The sequence below is a fragment of the Lycium ferocissimum genome, chromosome 9 (genome assembly GCF_029784015.1).
Source record: "Lycium ferocissimum isolate CSIRO_LF1 chromosome 9, AGI_CSIRO_Lferr_CH_V1, whole genome shotgun sequence".
Classification (NCBI taxonomy): Eukaryota; Viridiplantae; Streptophyta; class Magnoliopsida; order Solanales; family Solanaceae; genus Lycium; species Lycium ferocissimum.
Window position 1 is genome coordinate 27,555,157 of NC_081350.1, and position 20,152 is coordinate 27,575,308.

The 20,152-nt window shown below is 33.8% G+C and overlaps 1 protein-coding gene across 1 annotated transcript; it reads left to right on the forward strand.

Annotated features, from left to right (window-relative positions):
• The first annotated feature begins 349 nt into the window (after window positions 1-349).
• Window positions 350-15,716, forward strand: LOC132031741 (G-type lectin S-receptor-like serine/threonine-protein kinase At1g67520). The gene is given in 15 exon segments (XM_059421661.1): window positions 350-1,870; window positions 1,945-2,046; window positions 2,138-2,216; window positions 2,218-2,329; window positions 2,417-2,627; window positions 2,706-2,943; window positions 3,036-3,186; window positions 3,266-3,361; window positions 12,630-13,860; window positions 13,935-14,036; window positions 14,128-14,324; window positions 14,412-14,622; window positions 14,701-14,938; window positions 15,031-15,181; window positions 15,261-15,716. Coding segments are annotated over 15 exon segments (4,638 nt in total). The 5' UTR covers window positions 350-660; the 3' UTR covers window positions 15,570-15,716.
• The last annotated feature ends 4,436 nt before the right edge of the window (window positions 15,717-20,152 follow it).

The window sequence follows — 20,152 nt, forward strand, 5'->3', positions numbered from 1 at the left end:
AACGTGTGGATTCTGAACTCATTGAGATGACCGAAGAATTTCGCTATTTCCATTTTGCTAGTCCTTGGAACAACATATAACGATAGATATTTCAGAATCAAAATTTTTCCAGTACAGGAGGTATGATGTTCTTGACCGCCTCAAACTAAATCCTATTTTCCGTATTTTTCTAACAACTGGATGCAAGGATGGATGTAGACTATATATTATGAGTTCATACGTGATTTAGACGCACTCTGGCCACATCAACCAAATTAATGCCATATCAGCATTGTCAACAGTAAGAGGTGTTAAATTCCCATACGTCTAAGTTAGAGGCCCGGCATTAGAAACTGAGTTAAGTGTCAATTTTATGTATGAAAAGGATATACTACTCAATAAAGGTTGAATCTACCACAGAAAAAATAAAATAAGTGAAAGTCAAAGAAAAAAGAAGACACCAAATCTGTATTGGGTCAACATTTTTGCTTTAAAAATTCAAGATTTTTTCTTTCTGCAAGCTTTCCTACAATGTTTTGAACTCATCAAATATTGTGGCAGAAGATTGTTTCAAAGTGTTGACTATTCTCCAATGCATTATTGGCTTTTAACAACAAACAACCTAAGAGGAATGATTATATTATCATCTGCAGCAATTTTTTTTTCTTTCTGGCAGAAAATATGACATCTTTAGCCAATTCCATGTTCTTCCTCATCTTGACCTTATTCTGTAGCCAAACATGTATCATTAACTTTTCATCTTTAGCTGCAATCACTTCAATCAAGCCTGGTGATGTACTCAATAATTCACAGGTACTTGATTCAGAAGGTGGAAAATTCAAGCTAGGATTTTTCTTTATCCCACAAACAAATAAAACTTATCTTGGAATATGGTATGCTGCAGGTGATCGATCTGGGAGGAAATTATGGATAGCCAATCCAAATACACCTATACTGAACAACTCAGGATTGCTCACATTAGATTCTACAGGAACATTAAAAATAACCAGCGGAGGAAAGACAGTTGTGAATATTTCCCCTCCTTTGTTGACAGGAAATTTAGTAGGTAGGCTTCAGGACTCTGGAAATTTTGTGCTTCAGGATGAAACTCGAAACACTACTTTATGGCAAAGCTTTGATCATCCTACAAGTTGTCTTCTGCCTGGTATGAAGCTTGGTTATAACCTTACTACAAAGCAGAATTGGACTTTAACTTCTTGGTTGAGTAGTTATATTCCGGCCTCGGGGGCTTTTACTTTAAGTTTGGAGTCCATTCAAGATGCATTTCAGTTGGTTATTCGTCGAAGGGGTAAGGTTTACTGGACTAGTGGGGCTTGGAACAATCAAGGTTTTCCATTCTTACCTTGGTTCCGTGATTCTTCTACTAATGATACAATTACTATTTATCAGTACAATCTCAACTTGGTATCAGACAAAGATGGGATGGTCTTCCAATTTGATACTACAGAGGGAATCTTCCACACAGAGGGAAGCTTCCCAAGTCTTGAGTTGAATTCAGACGGAGCTATTGTTGCCGGAGATAATATTATATACACCATTTATAATAAGTTCTGTTATGGTTATGAAAGTGACGATGGTTGTGTCTCTACTCAGTTGCCTGTGTGCCGAAAGGGTGGTGATAAATTTGAGCAAAAGAGAGGAGACTTTATAGATATATCTGGTACTACTACCAATTATTATGCTAATGCAAGCATTAGTCTTGGTGATTGTATGCAGAAATGCTGGGAGCACTGCAGTTGTGTTGGATTCACCACTCTCAGCAGCAATGGGACAGGCTGCCTGATTTGGAACGGAAAGAGGGACTTTAGAGTCGATGAGAGTGGTAATGCAGTGCAAAGATATGTTCTGGTTTCACCAAAATCATCTAAAGGTTAGTCCTTATGCCCTTATGGATTGTATCAGTCAAGAGTCAACTGTATAACTTACAGCATGCTATGTGTGCAGGAAAAACTTGGATATGGATAGTAATTGCTTTAGCTATATTTGTCACTTTGCTAATATCTGGTCTCATATTCTACATTATAATGAGAAGACGCAAACTACAAGGTAACTAGATCTCCACAAAGTGATTAACTGCTATGTTGTTTTGTTAACTATGTTAAGCATTCATGTATGTTTACAAACTTCTCTTGCATAGATAAGAAAAGAAAGGAGGAAGAGTATATACGTGAGTTGACAGCATCAGATAGCTTCAATGACACTAATTTGAAGGAGAAGATGGAAGGAAGTACAAGATTTGAAGATATTTGGCATTGGGTTCATATTGGCAGCCACAAACAACTTCTCGAGTGAAAAGAAGCTCGAGGGTGGTTTTGGGCCTGTTTATAAGGTATATTTGCACTATATTATATTTAGCCCAGTAATTTGCTTAGTACTCTCACTGCATAACCGAATTAACTGTAAAAATGTATGACAGGGAAAATTTCCAGATGGGAGAGAGGTGGCAATCAAGAGACTTTCAAGAACATCAAGTCAAGGGCTTGTAGAGTTCAAGAATGAGCTCATACTAATTGCCAAAGTTCAGCATACAAATCTAGTTCGAGTTATAGGATGTTGTATCCATGGAGATGAAAAGATGTTGATATATGAGTATATGCCCAATAAGAGCTTGGACTTCTTCCTATTTGGTTTGTAACCATTTCAAAAGAAGACTTAATGTTTCAAGTAATTTTTAAAATTTTGATGTGAAATGCTGTCTGTTACAGATCCTGCAAGAAAGGAGCTACTGGATTGCCAGAAACGTTTTGAGATTATAGAAGGAATTTCTCAAGGATTGCTCTATCTTCATAAATACTCAAGAATGAGAGTGATACATAGAGATCTAAAAGCTAGTAATGTGCTCTTGGATGAAAACATGAATCCTAAGATAGCTGATTTCGGATTGGCGAGAATATTCAAACAGAACGAGACGGAGGCAGTGACTGGCAGGGTTGTAGGAACATAGTGAGTTGAGCTTATTTCTTGATATAGGTTCACTGAACATGTAAAAGAATTCATACTGACTGAGTAGAAAATGTTTTGTGCTCTCTACACAGTGGTTACATGGCTCCCGAGTTCGCCATGGGAGGAGCGTTCTCAATCAAGTCTGACATCTTCAGCTTTGGAGTCTTAGTGCTGGAAATTGTAAGTGGTAGGAGAAATACTAGCTTACAGCAAGTCGATCGTCCGCTGAACTTAATAGGATATGTACGTTTTACTTGACAGCCTTTTTTGTTTTAGATACTAAAATTTAAAAAGTTTGATAATACTGATCATTCTGGTGCAGGCATGGGAATTGTGGAAAGAAGGGTGTGCATTAGAATTGAAGGATCCAGCTCTTGGAGATCTTTGTTACACTAAACAGCTATTACGAGTTATTCATGTAGGGTTTGGGTTTGAACCTGAGTTTAGATTAAAAAAAAAAAAAAAAAAAAAAAATTTCACAAAAGTAGTTTTGAAGAAAGCAGCACTATTTGGCCAAAAGTTGGCCATAAGGCAAATTTTTACCCAAAATTTCCAAAATTAGGCCTATTCGAGCAAAAGTTAGGCCTTAACGTAGAGTTTGAAACTCTGCCTGATGGCTTGCGAATCCAAACTCTACGTTGTAATTTTTTCTTTTTTTATTGAGTGGGGGTTCGAATCCAAAATCAAGAAATTTTTAGCGAAGGACAAAAATTAAAGACCACCAATTCGAGGGACAAAAATTAGAGACCAGTGCCTTTGAAGGACAATCGTGCAAATGACCCATCTGAATCCAGCAGTTTCCCTCAAGTCCAATGAATTTCTCATTGTACTAGAATACTCTCTTATGTCATTAAAATTTGATAATTTGTATATAATATAAAATTATATTTTTACGCTATATGTATAGCATTCGAAAAAGGAGATTCAATTAAACCCCTTTCTCTCAGACCTAACTCCCCCGTTGGTATAGGTGCAAAGTTTGATTCTGATAGTCTTTTTCGTTTCTCTTTCCTTAGTCACGGATTTTTATAGCTCCCAAATTCTATTTCCCCAAATTTCACTAATCATTTATTTTAGTAACATTTGTTGTGCTGATTATTGTCTTATACAATTAAGTAACCGCCTTACGTTTGTTTGGTATATGGTAAATATTTTTCAAAATTGTTTTCCAAAAGAAAGCCATTTTTGTAATGTTTGGCTGTCAGAAAATATTTATCAAGGAAAAACTTTTCTACAAATTCTTACCTCTTAAATTGATTTATTTTTTAAAAAATCAATAGCCCAGTGGCACGGCAATAGCTCGTATTATCCGATTTGTTTCAATAAGTCTCACATATTTGTCTCATGGACTACGTCATTATCAAACCCAAAAACATGTGTACCATGCCAATTCATGTTATGACTCATAAAAAATTTCGTTTTACTCTCTCGTTTCTCTCGTTTCGATTATGTGAGATTCTGTGTTAGATATTATGCATATCCCTCCTCAAAAATTTCCGTAACCTAAAAACTTGTTAGTCTTTCTTTGTGACCCGCTCTTCTTCATGAGCTGCTAACCCAATGAACATATTCCCTTTTATTTTAGATAACTAGATACCGGAGCCCGTGCCAGCACGGCCCAACATATGTTAATTATTTTATTTTTATGCAATAATAAGACTCGCTCCAACATATTTTATGATGTTTTTTGAAACTCCTTTTATTCACATCTTGTTGATATGCTTTCATAATTATTGAAGTTCCTTCGTTATTGAATTGAATAATTTAAAAAAAAAAAAAAATATTTATGAGGAAGCAAGGTTAGTAGGAAAATTCCTAAATACCAAAGGGACGCAAGTGATTCAATATCTATAAACTAACATGATAAAATGTGATAATTACAACTCAAAGGAAGATCGTAAATGAATAATATTTTTTGTATTTTTATGAATGTGTGAGTATGTGATTTTCTTATAGATAGAAATAGATTTCTTTTGATATCTATTAATTTTTCACTCATTTTTATGTGTCAAGTCTTTATGTTAGTTAAAAGTGATTTTTAATCTTAGTATTAGACGAAATTCAAGAAATAACCTAAATTCATTAAAATGAAGCTCAAGAATCAATTTATATATATATTATGCTTAAAAAAATTAATTTTTAGTTAACCACACAAGAGATTTTAAAGACAACCCGATTTTGATCGATAACGCTACCTTCATTTTCAATCCTATATGACACCATGTAACAATTTTTACTCTCTATATTTGTAAGCACAACTTACTATAGAAGCAAAATTTTGGAAGTTCAAAACAAATATAGAGAGAAGAATACGGAGAGGAACATATGATGTGTGATATATTTAAATGTAAAGTAAGACTTAATAAAATGTTTCGGTAATAATGGATAATTTTGCCCAAAATTACGTAAATTAATGTATACGGACAAATAATGTAAAAGGTACTCCTCCAGTCCACGTTGTAGGCATTTTTAGTTTGAGCACACCTCCTTAAGAAATCACTCATCTCTAAAGACTAAGAAGCGTTTTTACTAAATTATTCTTAATTAAATAGAGTACCAATTTAATTTGAGTTCATGGTTATGTAAAACTTTACTTATCTACATAAGGATAAATTTTAAAAATAATTAATACCTTTTCAATTATGTAAAAAGTTATTTATTATGGATTATATATAAACGTTAAAAACTCCACATACTCCCAAGTAAACTTATACTTGAGTAGATGAAAAATAAAACTTCAGCAAATTTATAAAAGATTGAAATTATTTTTAAGCTTTTAAATGTGATTCTAACAATTGTAATAAAAAATGCTTTAGGAATAGAAAATTAAGCTTGCTATATTACTTCTACAGTTGAACAATTTTAAAGGCTGCCCAAATGTCACATATACTGTGGCTCTTTTGCATGTCATCCGTTACAATGAAATTGTCATTTAAGCCTTATAAAAAGGCATTAAAGATGGTCTTATTTACAAAAATATATAAGGCTATGGAAATAATAAGATGAAAAAGCAAAGGCAATAATATAGCCTGCAAAAGTAGAAATGGACGCGGGACCCACAACATAGAAGAGATCATTAAAAGGTTACACGACACACCAATAATAAATATCCACCCGGAGTGCTCTTCACAAAATGAAGTGAGGAAAATGCAACCAATAGCCAATTTACAACATCCACGTGTAAGCATAAAACATTGAAATTCCCATTGAGCCCCTGTGAGGACGACGATCCTTAGTAGAAAACCCATGCTTCTATTATAGTAAAGTAATTATAGTAATAAAATAAAATAAAAAAAGTCATCCTGCCTAGTGTGAAGTGAAGTGAAGTGGTCCTCTTTAAAGCATGATGATAGTTGACTTATTAAAAAGTAACCTCCCTTATTTCCTTTTTATTGCATAATTATTGCGATTTATGCGGGACTAATAAACTAATTATATTTGCTTTCATGAGAAAGACCAACCATCCCCACTAAAGCCAAAAGTAGTATTGTTGTTACTCCTCCGTCCAATTTATACGCCATCATTCGAATAAAAAGACAATTTAAGAAAAAATATAAGATTTTTAAAATTTGTTATATGTACATCATCTCACAAGCTTAATTTATTTGTAAAAATAGAAAGATAACAATATCCAAAAAGGCAATAAAATAACAGTGGGGAAAACAGATATAGCAAAGCCATAGAGATTGCCGGATTTTGGCTAATTACAATAACCGAAAACTCCATAGATAGTGTGGGTAAAATCAATGGAAGGAGTGTGGTGCTCCAAAAGAGCAAATGAGATGGTAAGAGAGAGACAAAGATGGAAAAAAGTCTTCATCAAAGTAAGACAACGAGTGTCACGAAAGTTTGAAAAAGAAGGTGTGTAAGTAAAGAAAAAAAAGATATGTTCATAAGTGGCTTTTGAAAAAAAGTCAAAATTAAAGGAACATGTTTTCCTCACTTGGGAGTAATAATACGGATGTGATTTGGTATCACGGTAATTTGCCAAAATTTTTGGAATTAGTTGTGTTTGTGATAAACTTTTCCGATTTTCTGTATTGACGGACTGTATTGAATTGTAACTAATATACAATTTTTTTTAGAAAAAAGTGTATTGTCTTGTAAAGAAAGTTTAAAAAAAAAAGCTAATTATTTGCTGATATAAAATTGCAGTGTTGTGTCGTGTATGTTAGATGACTATGAAAAGTAATGATTATTGAAATTAATTTAAATGACAATAAATTGATAAAAATCTCAATACTTGCATAAATATGGATAATTATCAATAATTTGTGTTAAAATTGAAAAATGGTGTGCCATTTAACGATTAAGGATCCTGAGACGTTAATTTCAAGTATGACGAGCCAAAATTGGGTGTCAACAATAATTCATAAGGATGACTAAAAACTGATTTAGTCCAACAACATATTCGATGAGTCAGGGATAATCTTAATCTTGATTCTTCGATGAACATTGTTGATGCTTATATATGATAATAATTATCCAGAAGAGCTTGTTCAACAACGCATCAATGAGGTTCACAATATCATATTATACTAAAAGTAGGAAGCTCCTACATCTAAAGTTGGATTACGATTTTACCCCTGCACTAATTAACTATCTAATTAAATAATACTATTTTAATTAAATTATGGCTGAATTAGAAGTCCAACTATACTTAATAGTTAACAAAAATTATTTTTGATCTTTAATTTACATTTCAATTTTTTACCTCCCATCTTCCACGTACTCATAGTCATATAATAATCTTTTTTAACATACATTTGAGTTTTTCCCTTACATCTTTCATGTAGTAATAATCAGCTATAAATTTGTTTAAAACCGTTTTGAGTATTTCATACAATAATTAGTACTTACAATGATAATAATGTTGAGTCTGTTCAATTACCTGCCATTATTATACTCTTCAAAACCAATATAAGATTCAATTTACTTCAAATTAATTTATACGTCTACTTTTCCTAATAAAACCTCATTCATTATATTTAACAGCTCACTAGTATCTCCCATCAATGAAGAAATACTATCTCCCATCAATAAAGAAATTAATGCCTAATCTGCCGCTTTCTCCTTTTTTTTTTTTTTTTCTTTTACAATCCCCCTTATAATCTGATTCCTCTCCCCTTATCTATAAATCTTTATTTATTGCTATAATAAAGTAGGAGAATGAAAAGTTGTGAGGATAATTATTTATGAAAAGCTACAGTAAAGAGTATAATAAAAGTGAAACTTACATAAATAGCTACTTTTTAATAGCATCTAACAATTTATAGTTACTTTTTCTATATTTACAAACCGTAGCTAGTTTTTGTTGTATTCGGTTGTATTTTGCGTTTTTGAAATACACGGAAATACAAAATCCGACAGAATAAAAATAGGTTGTATTTATGGAACGTATTCTCTTCTTTCATTTTAAATGGTAAGTCAAATTAAATCAACCATGTATCATGCATAACTACTGAAGTTCCATAATAAATACGTTTTTCTCCAAATTACTCCATTCCAAACTTTTTTGAATTCAAAAAAACTCAGCACGATAATTTTTCAAAAATACAAATGTCTCCCTTAATACATCGTTTTTACTTTGGATTAGGTTGTATTTCAATTTTTTTAAATACTCGTAAATATACCAAAGAATCGTATTTCGTCATTTTGAAATACAAATAAATACAAATGTCCCAAATGTCGTATATCATTGTTTACAAATGTCCCATCGGAACATTCACTATAGTTACACCAAAAAAAGATGAATACATTGAAATACAACAAAATATAAAAATCGTGAAAATAAAATGGAGTAAAAATAGGCTTTATATTTGGAATAGTTGTAAAAACAGGCTTTCACTATATTTACACCAAAAAAAAGATGAATACATTGAAATACAGCAAAATACAAAAATCGTAAAAATAAAGTGGAGTAAAAAATAGGCTCTATATTTGGAACGTTCACTATATTTACACCAAAAAAGGATGAATAGATTGAAATACAGCGAAATACAATTCAAAGGAACTATTAACAGTTGTAATAAAATATGTTTTAGCTCTCCATCGTGACTTTTCACGAAGATGCATTGCGTTTTCTCCATTAAGTAATTCCTTAAACTTAAGGACGTAATCTTTAGCATAGTCCTTTATCATCAAAAGTGCTTTTGGATTTAAAAGGAGTTGCATGCAGTGGGTCGGGACAAATAGAGATACGAAACATATTTGCTATAGTCCAGTAACTGTTATACAGTGTCGCAATGTCCTTATAGCATTGATCGTATTTGACCCCTTCTCCGATAAATATCAATTTCACAAACAAAATAGAATTGTGCATATTTGAGAAAGTGGGTTGGGGTGCGGGAGGGATAAAGTGGTGGTGGTGGTGCCGACGGTGGCGTTGGTGGAGAGAGAGATGGAGGAGGGAGGGAGGGTAAGTGAGGGGAAGGAGAGAGAGAGGCGGGAGATAGAGAAAAGAAGGGAGAGAGGCGGCGGTGAGGGAAGGAGAGGAGAGGAGAGGAGAGGAGAGAGAATTTTTTTAGGGTTTGGAGAAGATGAAAATTTTTAAATGTGTAGTGAGGAAGAATAGAGAGAGGTATATGTATTTTGAATGTTATTGGATCAGTTATGGAATGTAATTTTGAAAAAATAAAGCTATCAAAATTAAATAAAAAATAAGGCAGTTATTATTCATAAATAAGTCTTAGAGGTAGTTATGACAGGTAAATTTTCCATAATAAAAAGGCCAACCGATGGTCATGCATTTGCAAAATTATTGTTAGAGAAATTCCTTTCAGGTAATTCTTAAAACTTTTAACGAAGCTTGCAATGAGGAAAAGTTGAGATCTACTTTTCTCCAACATTGGCTTTTAGCATCTTAATAATTAGTAACCATGGTATATTTTCATGTTTTACGAAACTATTCTTTTAGTGTTTATTTTTAGGCTCTTTAAAATGTGTGCTGTTTTTTATCTAGTTAAATTTGAGAAATCGTCTGGAGGGATTCTGCAATTCGGCAGAATTGCCCTTCTTTGGGGTGGTCTTTAAATTTTGCCCTCATATTTGAAATCTTTAAATTTTGCCCTTCTGGCTTAACACCCATAGGTTCCGTGTTCGAACCCACGCGGCAAATAAAATTTTAAAAAAAAATTCGCATGTAGTTTAAATTTCGTTTGCCTGGGACCGATACTTTTGTTAAGGAATTACAAGTTATGCCGACCGCATACTTATGCCTTGTGGGCGGATTTGGCATAAGTATGCGGTCCGGCATAACTTTGATAATTCCTTCACAAAGTTATGCGGTCCGGCATAAAAGTTTGTCCATTAAAAGTATGCCACCGATAACTTTGTGAAGGAATTATCAAAGTTATGCCGACCCTAAGATACTTATGCCTTATGGGCAGACTTGGCATAAGTATGCCGAGTCCGGCATAACTTTGATAATTCCTTCACAAAGTTATGCCGGGTCCGGCATAAAAGTTCACAGCACTTAGTAGGAAATATGTTCCCTCTGATTCAATGCAAATTTGGTCTTTCAGTCGCATTACAAAACAAATCGTGGTAGTATACGAATCATTTCCATTTTATATAAGTGTTCAAGCACTTTTGTAAATTTGGGGAAAAGAGTAAACTTATGCCACAAGAGTAGAAATAAACAAAATTTAGATGCATATGTTACGTGTTTGAGGCCAAAAGCTCACCATCTCGCAATATTTATCTTTCAGCCTTTTTAAAAATAGAAGAAGGAAAATATGTTCGATAAATATGAAACAATAATAGGAAAACGATAGACAATATAAAAGTATGCCCCACCGGCATAACTTTGTGAAGGAATTATCAAAGTTATCTTGGGACCGCATACTTATGCCTTATAGGGGCGTATTGTGGCATAAGTATGCCGGGTCCCGATAAAATTTGTAATTCCTTAACAAAAGTATACGGTCCCATACACACGACCCAAATCTTATCTTGCGATTTTTTTTTTAATTTATGCTCGAGCGGGGGTTCGAACTCGTAACCTCATGATTTCTCGGGAAAGCTCAAAGTTGCAATACAAAGGGCAAAAATTAAAGACCAGCAATATGAGGGGCATAATTTAAAGACCACGAATATGAGGGGCAAAATTTAAAGACCACCCCAAAAGAAGGGCACTCCGCGCAAAAAAATGGAGGGATTCAAAGGTTTTTATCACTGAATATATGCTCAGGGTAAGTAAGACAAAGACCCTACTACAACTTCTTCCTTCATTGTTTTTTCACTTAATTATGTTATGTTAGTTGGCCATTTGAAAATGTATCACTTTTGTATTTCTTCCATCGAATTATTTTCATTAGAGCTTAATTTCTCAAGTTACATAGATCATCCTACGGTCTTGGTGGAAATTTATTGTAAATAATTATGGGGAATCAAATATGATATTTTTTATGTTTTTCTCCTTTTCTTATTGCATTCAAACAACACTTACCGCGGTGGAGCCAGGAATTCAAACAAGGAATGTGTGTGTATTATCAATGAAGGGGTTCAATTAAACCCTCTTGCACTCTTATGCCTCCCCCTTAACAACAATTATGAATAACATATTCTTTGATTGTACTTTAATTCAATTACCTTTTCAATTTGAAATATGTTAAAAAAATTGAGTGAGAATATCTCATTGTTCTATTATTGCTCATATATAACAAAATATTGTTTTTAGATGCGGTTGAAGACTACAAAATCATATGTTTGATCTCAAGTTACCCGTTCAAGTCTTACACAAGAAGTTTTACTAATTGTTAAGAGAATAAGACCGGTTTAATTAAGAGCATGTCTTATTGATGACCAAGAGAAGTCAATCGATCAATTAAGAATTTCTTTTGTTAAGTTAACCAAGGGTGGCTATATATATATAAATTATACTTAATTAATAATAATAGGTTACAGGGTTTATTGCCACTTCTTCTTTTTTCTTGGATTATTGTTTTTGCTACTTTGCTGGAGCGTTAGCATTTGGTTCAATTTCGATGAAGAAGGTGGCGGTTTTGTCGCCGCTTGAGCCTTGAACTCAAAACACTTTCTGGTATCCTATTTTAGGAACATCAACGTAACTTTCATGTGTTTTTCCATAGATTTTGATTTATCTCTTCTTCTTACTTTATTTATTTTTAAAATTCTTTGGGGCCTTATATTATTTTTATAGCTTAAATTTGTGGTGTTTCCTTATGATTATATCTTCTGTGTGTGGGTTTTTGTAAGCAATATGAGTACAAGTCAATGTGTTTGTTGAAGAAGAAAAAACGTTGTGAGTACTCTATTTGGATCATACAGAGTAAATAACATTTGACATTTTAAGGAACTTACACATTCTTCTTTAATTTTTATTTTATAACTCAAGTATATATTTTAATAATACTTAATAATAAATTTTAAAATTTTATGATAATTGATATGGGCCACACGCGCAACGCGCATACCCAGAAACTAGTATTTCAAAACGTGACTACGTAGGAAAACCAAAAAGCCAAATAACAGAAAACAGAAACCAAAGGCAAATTGTGTCAACATTTCAGCTAGAAAATACAAGATTGTCTCTTTCCACAGCTTCCCTACAAGTAAAATAACATTTTTACTCAGAAATATCTTCAAAAATTCTAGCTGAGAGATGTTTAATAGAATTGACTATTCTACAATGAATTATTGGCTTTGAACAGCAAACAACCTAAAAAGGAATGATCATATTATTACCTGCAGCAGCTTTTTTTTTCATTCTAGCTGTCAAAATGAATAATTTAGCCAATTCCATTTTCTTCCTCTTCTTGACCTTATTCTGCAGCCAAACATGTATCATTCTTCCATCTGTAGATGCAATAACCTCAATGAAGCCTGGTGATGAGTTGAATCACTCACAGGTACTTGACTCAGAAGGTGGAAAATTCAAGTTAGGATTTTTCACTATCTCACAAACGGATAACAACTATCTTGGAATATGGTATGCAGGTGATCCAGTAGAGAAAAAATTATGGATAGCAAATCCAAACACACCTATATTGAACAACTCAGGATTGCTCACATTAGACTCTACAGGAACATTGAAAATCACCAGCAGAGGGAAGACAGTAGTGAATATTGCCCCTCCTTTATTGAAAGGAAGTTTAATAGCTAGGCTTCAAGATTCTGGAAATTTTGTGGTTCAGGATGAAACTCGAAACACAACTTTATGGAAAAGCTTCGATCATCCTACCAGTTGTCTTTTGCCTGGTATGAAGCTTGGTTATAACCTTACCACAAGGCATAATTGGACTCTAACTTCTTGGTTGGTTAGTAGTATAATTCCTGCCTCAGGGGCTTTTACTTTAGGTTTGGAGACCATTCAAGATGCATTTCAGTTGGTTGTTCGTCAAAGGGGCGAGGTTTATTGGACTAGTGGGGCTTGGAACAATCAAGGTTTTTCATTCTTACCTTCGTTCCATGATTCTGCTACTATTTATCAGTACAAGCTCAACTTGATATCCGATACAGATGGGATGTTCTTCCAATTTGAGGCTACAGAGGGAAGTTTCCCAAGTCTTGAGTTGTTTTCAGATGGAGCTATTGTTGCTGGAGATAGTCGTATATATACCCCTTCTAATAAGTTCTGTTATGGTTATGAAAGTGACGACGGTTGTGTCTCTACTCAGTTGCCTGTGTGCCGCAAGGGTGGTGATAAATTTGAGCAAAAGAGAGGAGACTTTATAGATATATCTGGTACTACTACCAATTATTATGCTAATGCAAGCAATAGTCTTGGTGATTGTATGCAGAAATGCTGGGGGCACTGCAGTTGTGCTGGATTCACCACTCTCAGCAGCAATGGGACAGGCTGCCTGATTTGGAACGGAAAGAGGGACTTTAGAGTCGATGAGAGTGGTAATGCAGTGCAAAGATATGTTCTGGTTTCACCAAAATCATCTAAAGGTTAGTCCTTATGCCCTTATGGATTGTATCAGTCAAGAGTCAACTGTATAACTTACAGCATGCTATGTGTGCAGGAAAAACTTCGATATGGATAGTAATTGCTTTAGCTATTTTTGTCACTTTGCTAATAGCTGGTATCATATTCTACATTATAATGAGAAGACGCAAACTACAAGGTAACTAGATCTCCACAAAGTGATTAACTGCTATGTTGTTTTGTCAACTATGTTAAGCATTCATGTATGTTTACAAACTTCTCTTGCATAGATAAGAAAAGAGAGGAGGAAGAGTATATACGAGAGTTGACAGCATCAGATAGCTTCAATGACACTAATTTGAAGGGAGAAGATGGAAGGGAAGTACAAGATTTGAAGATATTTGGCTTTGGGTTCATATTGGCAGCCACAAACAACTTCTCGAGTGAAAAGAAGCTCGGCGAGGGTGGTTTTGGGCCTGTTTATAAGGTATATTTGCACTATATTATATTTAGCCCAGTAATTTGCTTAGTACTCTCACTGCATAACCGAATTAACTGTAAAAATGTATGACAGGGAAAATTTCCAGATGGGAGAGAGGTGGCAATCAAGAGACTTTCAAGAACATCAGGTCAAGGGCTTGTAGAGTTCAAGAATGAGCTCATACTAATTGCCAAAGTTCAGCATATAAATCTAGTTCGAGTTCTAGGATGTTGTATCCATGGAGATGAAAAGATGTTGATATATGAGTATATGCCCAATAAGAGCTTGGACTTCTTCCTATTTGGTTTGTAACCATTTCAAAAGAAGACTTAATGTTTCAAGTAATTTTTAAAATTTTGATGTGAAATGCTGTCTGTTACAGATCCTGCAAGAAAGGAGCTACTGGATTGCCAGAAACGTTTTGAGATTATAGAAGGAATTTCTCAAGGATTGCTCTATCTTCATAAATACTCAAGAATGAGAGTGATACATAGAGATCTAAAAGCTAGTAATGTGCTTTTGGATGAAAACATGAATCCTAAGATAGCTGATTTCGGATTGGCGAGAATATTCAAACAGAACGAGACGGAGGCAGTGACTGGCAGGGTTGTAGGAACATAGTGAGTTGAGCTTATTTCTTGATATAGGTTCACTGAACATGTAAAAGAATTCATACTGACTGAGTAGAAAATGTTTTGTGCTCTCTACACAGTGGTTACATGGCTCCCGAGTTCGCCATGAGAGGAGCGTTCTCAATCAAGTCTGACATCTTCAGCTTTGGAGTCTTAGTGCTGGAAATCGTAAGTGGTAGGAGAAATACTAGCTTACAGCAAGTCGATCGTCCGCTGAACTTAATAGGATATGTACGTTTTACTTGACACCCTTTTTTGTTTTAGATACTAAAATTTACAAAGTTTGATAATTCTGATCATTCTGGTGCAGGCATGGGAATTGTGGAAAGAAGGGTGTGCATTAGAATTGAAGGATCCAACTCTTGGAGATCTTTGTGACACTAAACAGCTATTACGAGTTATTCATGTAGGACTTTTATGTGTACAAGAAAGTGCACAAGATAGGCCAACAACGTCTGACATTATATCAATGTTCAGTAATGAAAGTATGCAACTGCCCACCCCAAAACATCCAGCGTTTTTCACAGGAAGAGATGAAGCTGAATCAAATTCATCTAGAACCAAAGCAGAACAATGTTCGATTAATGATTTGTCCATCACTGTCCTTGAAGCCAGATAAGATTTCTGATCCATTTTGTTGCTGTAATCGGATTGCACATAGATCATCGATTAATTTTGATCTGCTCGTGGTGCAGAACTCAGTAACTGTACAAGAAAAACATGTTTCCTTGTGATATAAATTCATTCAACTTTTATTGTGAAATAACACGTGGAATCCAATTGCATTGACAACAATCAAGTCAGTTGCAGAAACTTTAATACATAGGTCATCCTGTATGATAATGGCACCATATATAGAATTTCAAATGATATTCACAGCAGCACTAGGATTTGAAACTTGAACATCTGAAAGACATGTTAATCTTATCTTCTGCAAGTTAAATTTGAAAGTTAATCTTATCATAGGCTAAACCTCTTTTTTCACATTTAGTACCGTGGGAATACTAGCTCAAGTGTACAAGGTGTCCAGTTACTATAATCAGATTGGCCTCATAATTGACAATATGAGCTACCTAAATCACCCACAAGCAGTAGAGACACTTGGATATTTTTAGAATGAGACTGCTGAGCTATCAGTGTAGAGCTTTTGCATGAAAATGTTCAGCCACTTTAGAGAAGAAGTTTCTTTTTTATTTTGTGCAAGAGAATAGCTGACTTTTCTAGAGTCATCAACCAAATTTAGACTGTGCCAACAATAAGGGGTCGTTTGACTGGTGAGCAAGTTATCTCAGGATTTATAATGATTGGATTATAATATTGGGACTAATAATGAAGGAATCATTTAGTGGATATGCTTTTTTATCCTTGTCTTGTTTTCATAATTCGATGAGACCGTGTTTACCTTGCATATTTGTTTGTTAGATAAATTGAGTAAATACAACCTGAAGATACATTGTCATTTGCCAATAACTAGTACAAAATCAAATTTGCTTAATTGAGGGGAATGACATGTCCAGCATTCTCACTTGTATTGACAAGTATTCAATAACAGAAAAAAAATCATGGGATCATTCTAGTTTTCTGTAGAAGCTTTTGGTAAAATGGACAAAGACAAACCATAGTCACAAGCGTAACATGAAAGTTAGTAGACCCTGTTCATCTTCTATTTCTCAAAGTATGTAGTATCTAACTTAACTAATAAATAATGCTAAGCGAGTTGAATCTGTTCACCATTCTATCTATTTCTTTTTTAATGAATGAAGTTTAGCTAATTAGGAATTAGTTTGGTACAAAGGACAAACATAAATAGTCCTGGGATAAGAATTTAGCAATTCCTTATCCCTTGTTTGGTTAGTAATCATGGGATAAGTTATCCCAGAAGTAAAAATAGTCTTTGGGATAACTAATACCTTCCATAGGGTGGAATAAGTTATCCCGGAATAAGGAAGAAACCTTTTCTTTTTAGAAATTATTCAATGCATAATACTTTTAGTCCAACATCCAAACAGTCAATAAAAAATAATCCTAATAATAATCCCAAAGATAACTTATCCCAACGTAATTAATCCCCGCATAACTTAAAATAAACAGTAATTTGTTTTTGAACCAAACAACCCCTAAGTTACGGTCCTTTTTCATATCAGAAGCCTAACACGTACGTCTACAAGTTTGTCAAAATTTAATAGCTTGGCATTAATGGTTAAGAAAAAATGTGATAATCATTTGAGTAGAGGGAGTAAGTCTTTTGATTCAGGTACTAACTGGTGGTATTCGCAACTAGTGAGGTTATCTGGCATTTTTTTGCGCGGATTGCCCTTCTTTTAGGGTGGTCTTTAAATTTTGCCCCTCATATTTGTGATCTTTAAATTACGCCCTCTATATTGGTCTTTAGTTTTTGCCCTTCGCATTGCAACTCTGAGCGTTCACGCAGAAACCATGAGGTTCTGAGTTCGAACCCCCGTTCAAGCATAAATTAAAAAAAAATTGCAAGGCAAGGTTTGAGTCGCGTGTATGCCGGACCCGGTATACACTTGTTAAGGAATTATCAAATTTATGCGGGACAAGATACTCGTGCCTTATATAGACTTGGCATAAGTATGCGGTCGCAGATAACTTTGGTAATTCCTTAACAAGTTTATGCCAGTGGGGGCATACTTATGGGCAAACTTTTAATGGACAAACTTTTATCTTTGGACCCGGCATAAACTTCTGAAGGAATTAGCAAAGTTATGCCGGATTTGGCATACTTATGCCAAGTCTGCCCATAAGGCAAAAATATGCCGGGTCCGGCATAACTTTAGTAATTCCTTCACAAGTGTATGCCGGTGGGGGCATAGTGAAATTTAAACTCTGCCTTGCGAATTTTTTAAAAAATTTTGACTGTGTGGGGGTTCGAACCCGGAACCCATGAATTTTAGCCAAAGGGCAAAATTTAAAGATTTCAAATACGAGGGGCAAAATTTAAAGACCACCCCAAAAGAAGGGCAATTCGCAATTACCAAATGAACTGGCCCAAAATGACTACTTCAATCTGAATCAATTTTTTTTTTTTTTGTGCGGATTGGCCTTCAAATTGGTGATCTTTAATTGTTGCCCTTCGGTTAATATCCCGAGGATTTGGGTTTGAACCCGAGTTTAGATAAAAAAAAAAAAGAAAAAAAGAAAGGAAATTTCATAAGGCAGAGGTTTGTAGCAAAGTTAGGCCTATTTGGCCAAAAGTTAGGCCATAAGGCAAACTTTTACCCAAAATTCCCAAAATTAGGCCTATTAGGGCAAAAGTTAGGCCTTAAGGTAGAGTTTGAAACTCTGCCTGATGGCTTGCGAATCCAAACTCTACCTTGTGATTTTTTTTTTTTTTTTTTTTTTTTTTTTTTTTTACTGAGCGGGAGTTCGAATCCAAAATCAAGAAATTTTTAGTGAAAGACAAAAATTAAAGACCAGCAATTCAAGGGACAAAAATTAGAGACCAGTGCCTTTGAAGGACAATCGTGCAAATGACCCATCTGAATCCAGCAGTTTCCCTCAAGTCCAATGAATTTCTCATTGTACTAGAATACTCTCTTATGTCATTAAAATTTGATAATTTGTATATAATACAAAATTATATTTTTACGCTATATGTATAGTATTCGAAAAAGGAGATTCAATTAAACCCCTTTCTCTCAAACCTTAACTCCCCCGTTGGTATAGGTGCAAAGTTTGATTCTGATAGTCTTTTTCGTTTCTCTTCCCTTAGTCACGGATTTTTATAGCTCCCAAATTCTATTTCCCCAAATTTCACTAATCATTTATTTTAGTAACATTTGTTGTGCTAATTATTGTCTTATACAATTAAGTAACCGCCTTACGTTTGTTTGGTATATGGTAAATATTTTTCAAAATTGTTTTCCAAAAGAAAGCCATTTTTGTAATGTTTGGCTGTCAGAAAATATTTATCAAGGAAAAACTTTTCTACAAATTCTTACCTCTTAAATTGATTTATTTTTAAAAAAATCAATAGCCCAATGGCACAGCAATAGCTCGTATTATCCGATTTGTTTCAATAAGTCTCACATATTTGTCTCATGGACTACGTCATTATCAAACCCAAAAACATGTGTACCATGCCAATTCATGTTATGACTTATAAAAAATTTCATTTTACTCTCTCGTTTCTCTCGTTTCGATTATGTGAGATTCTGTGTTAGATATTATGCACATCCCTCCTCAAAAATTTCCATAACCTAAAAACTTGTTAGTCTTTCTTTGTGACGCGCTCTTCTTCATGAGCTGCTAACCCAATGAACATATTCCCTTTTATTTTAGATAAAATAAAAAAAGTCATCCTGCCTAGTGTGAAGTGAAGTGGTCCTCTTTAAAGCATGATGATAGTTGACTTATTAAAAAGTAACCTCCCTTATTTCCTTTTTATTGCATAATTATTGCGATTTATGCGGGACTAATAAACTAATTATATTTGCTTTCATGAGAAAGACCAACTATCCCCACTAAAGCCAAAAGTAGTATTGTTGTTACTCCCTCCGTCTCAATTTATATGCCATCATTTGAATAGGCACACAATTTAAGAAAAAATATAAGACTTTTAAAATTTGTTATTGTACGTCATCTCATTAAGTTAATTTATTTGTAAAAATAGAAAGATAACATTTAAAAAAAAAAGGACTAAAAAAAAAAATTTATCACATAAATTGAGACAGAGAAAATATATTACTATATATTATTAGAGAAAAGAGGAGGACAAGAAGAAAGACAAAATGCCATAATTGAATTAAGATGTGACAGAGATAATCTTGTCACTTAGTTTGCTCACAAATTCACAATCACGAGAGGGCTACTATGAGCTGTTAAAACCAACTACTCTTACCATTAGTCTATTGCTGGTCCAAGTTCGGAATATTGGCACTTACCTTTCCATTCTATTTCTATTAGTAGTTATAAATAAAAATTATTATTTACATTCGATATTTATATTTAATTAAATTAATTTTATTTTAAGATAAAATTATCAAAAATATATCACTTAATCATGGTTTAAGAGATAAAAATCTATATCAGACATATATTTTGCATCCATTTATTTGTTATAAACCCTCACGTGAATAAGTTTATTGGTTGATCCGGATTTTTTTACTTATCAAGAGGTTATTATATTAGATTATGCTAGTGTTTTAATTTTTAGATAACACATTCTTAAAAGGAGAA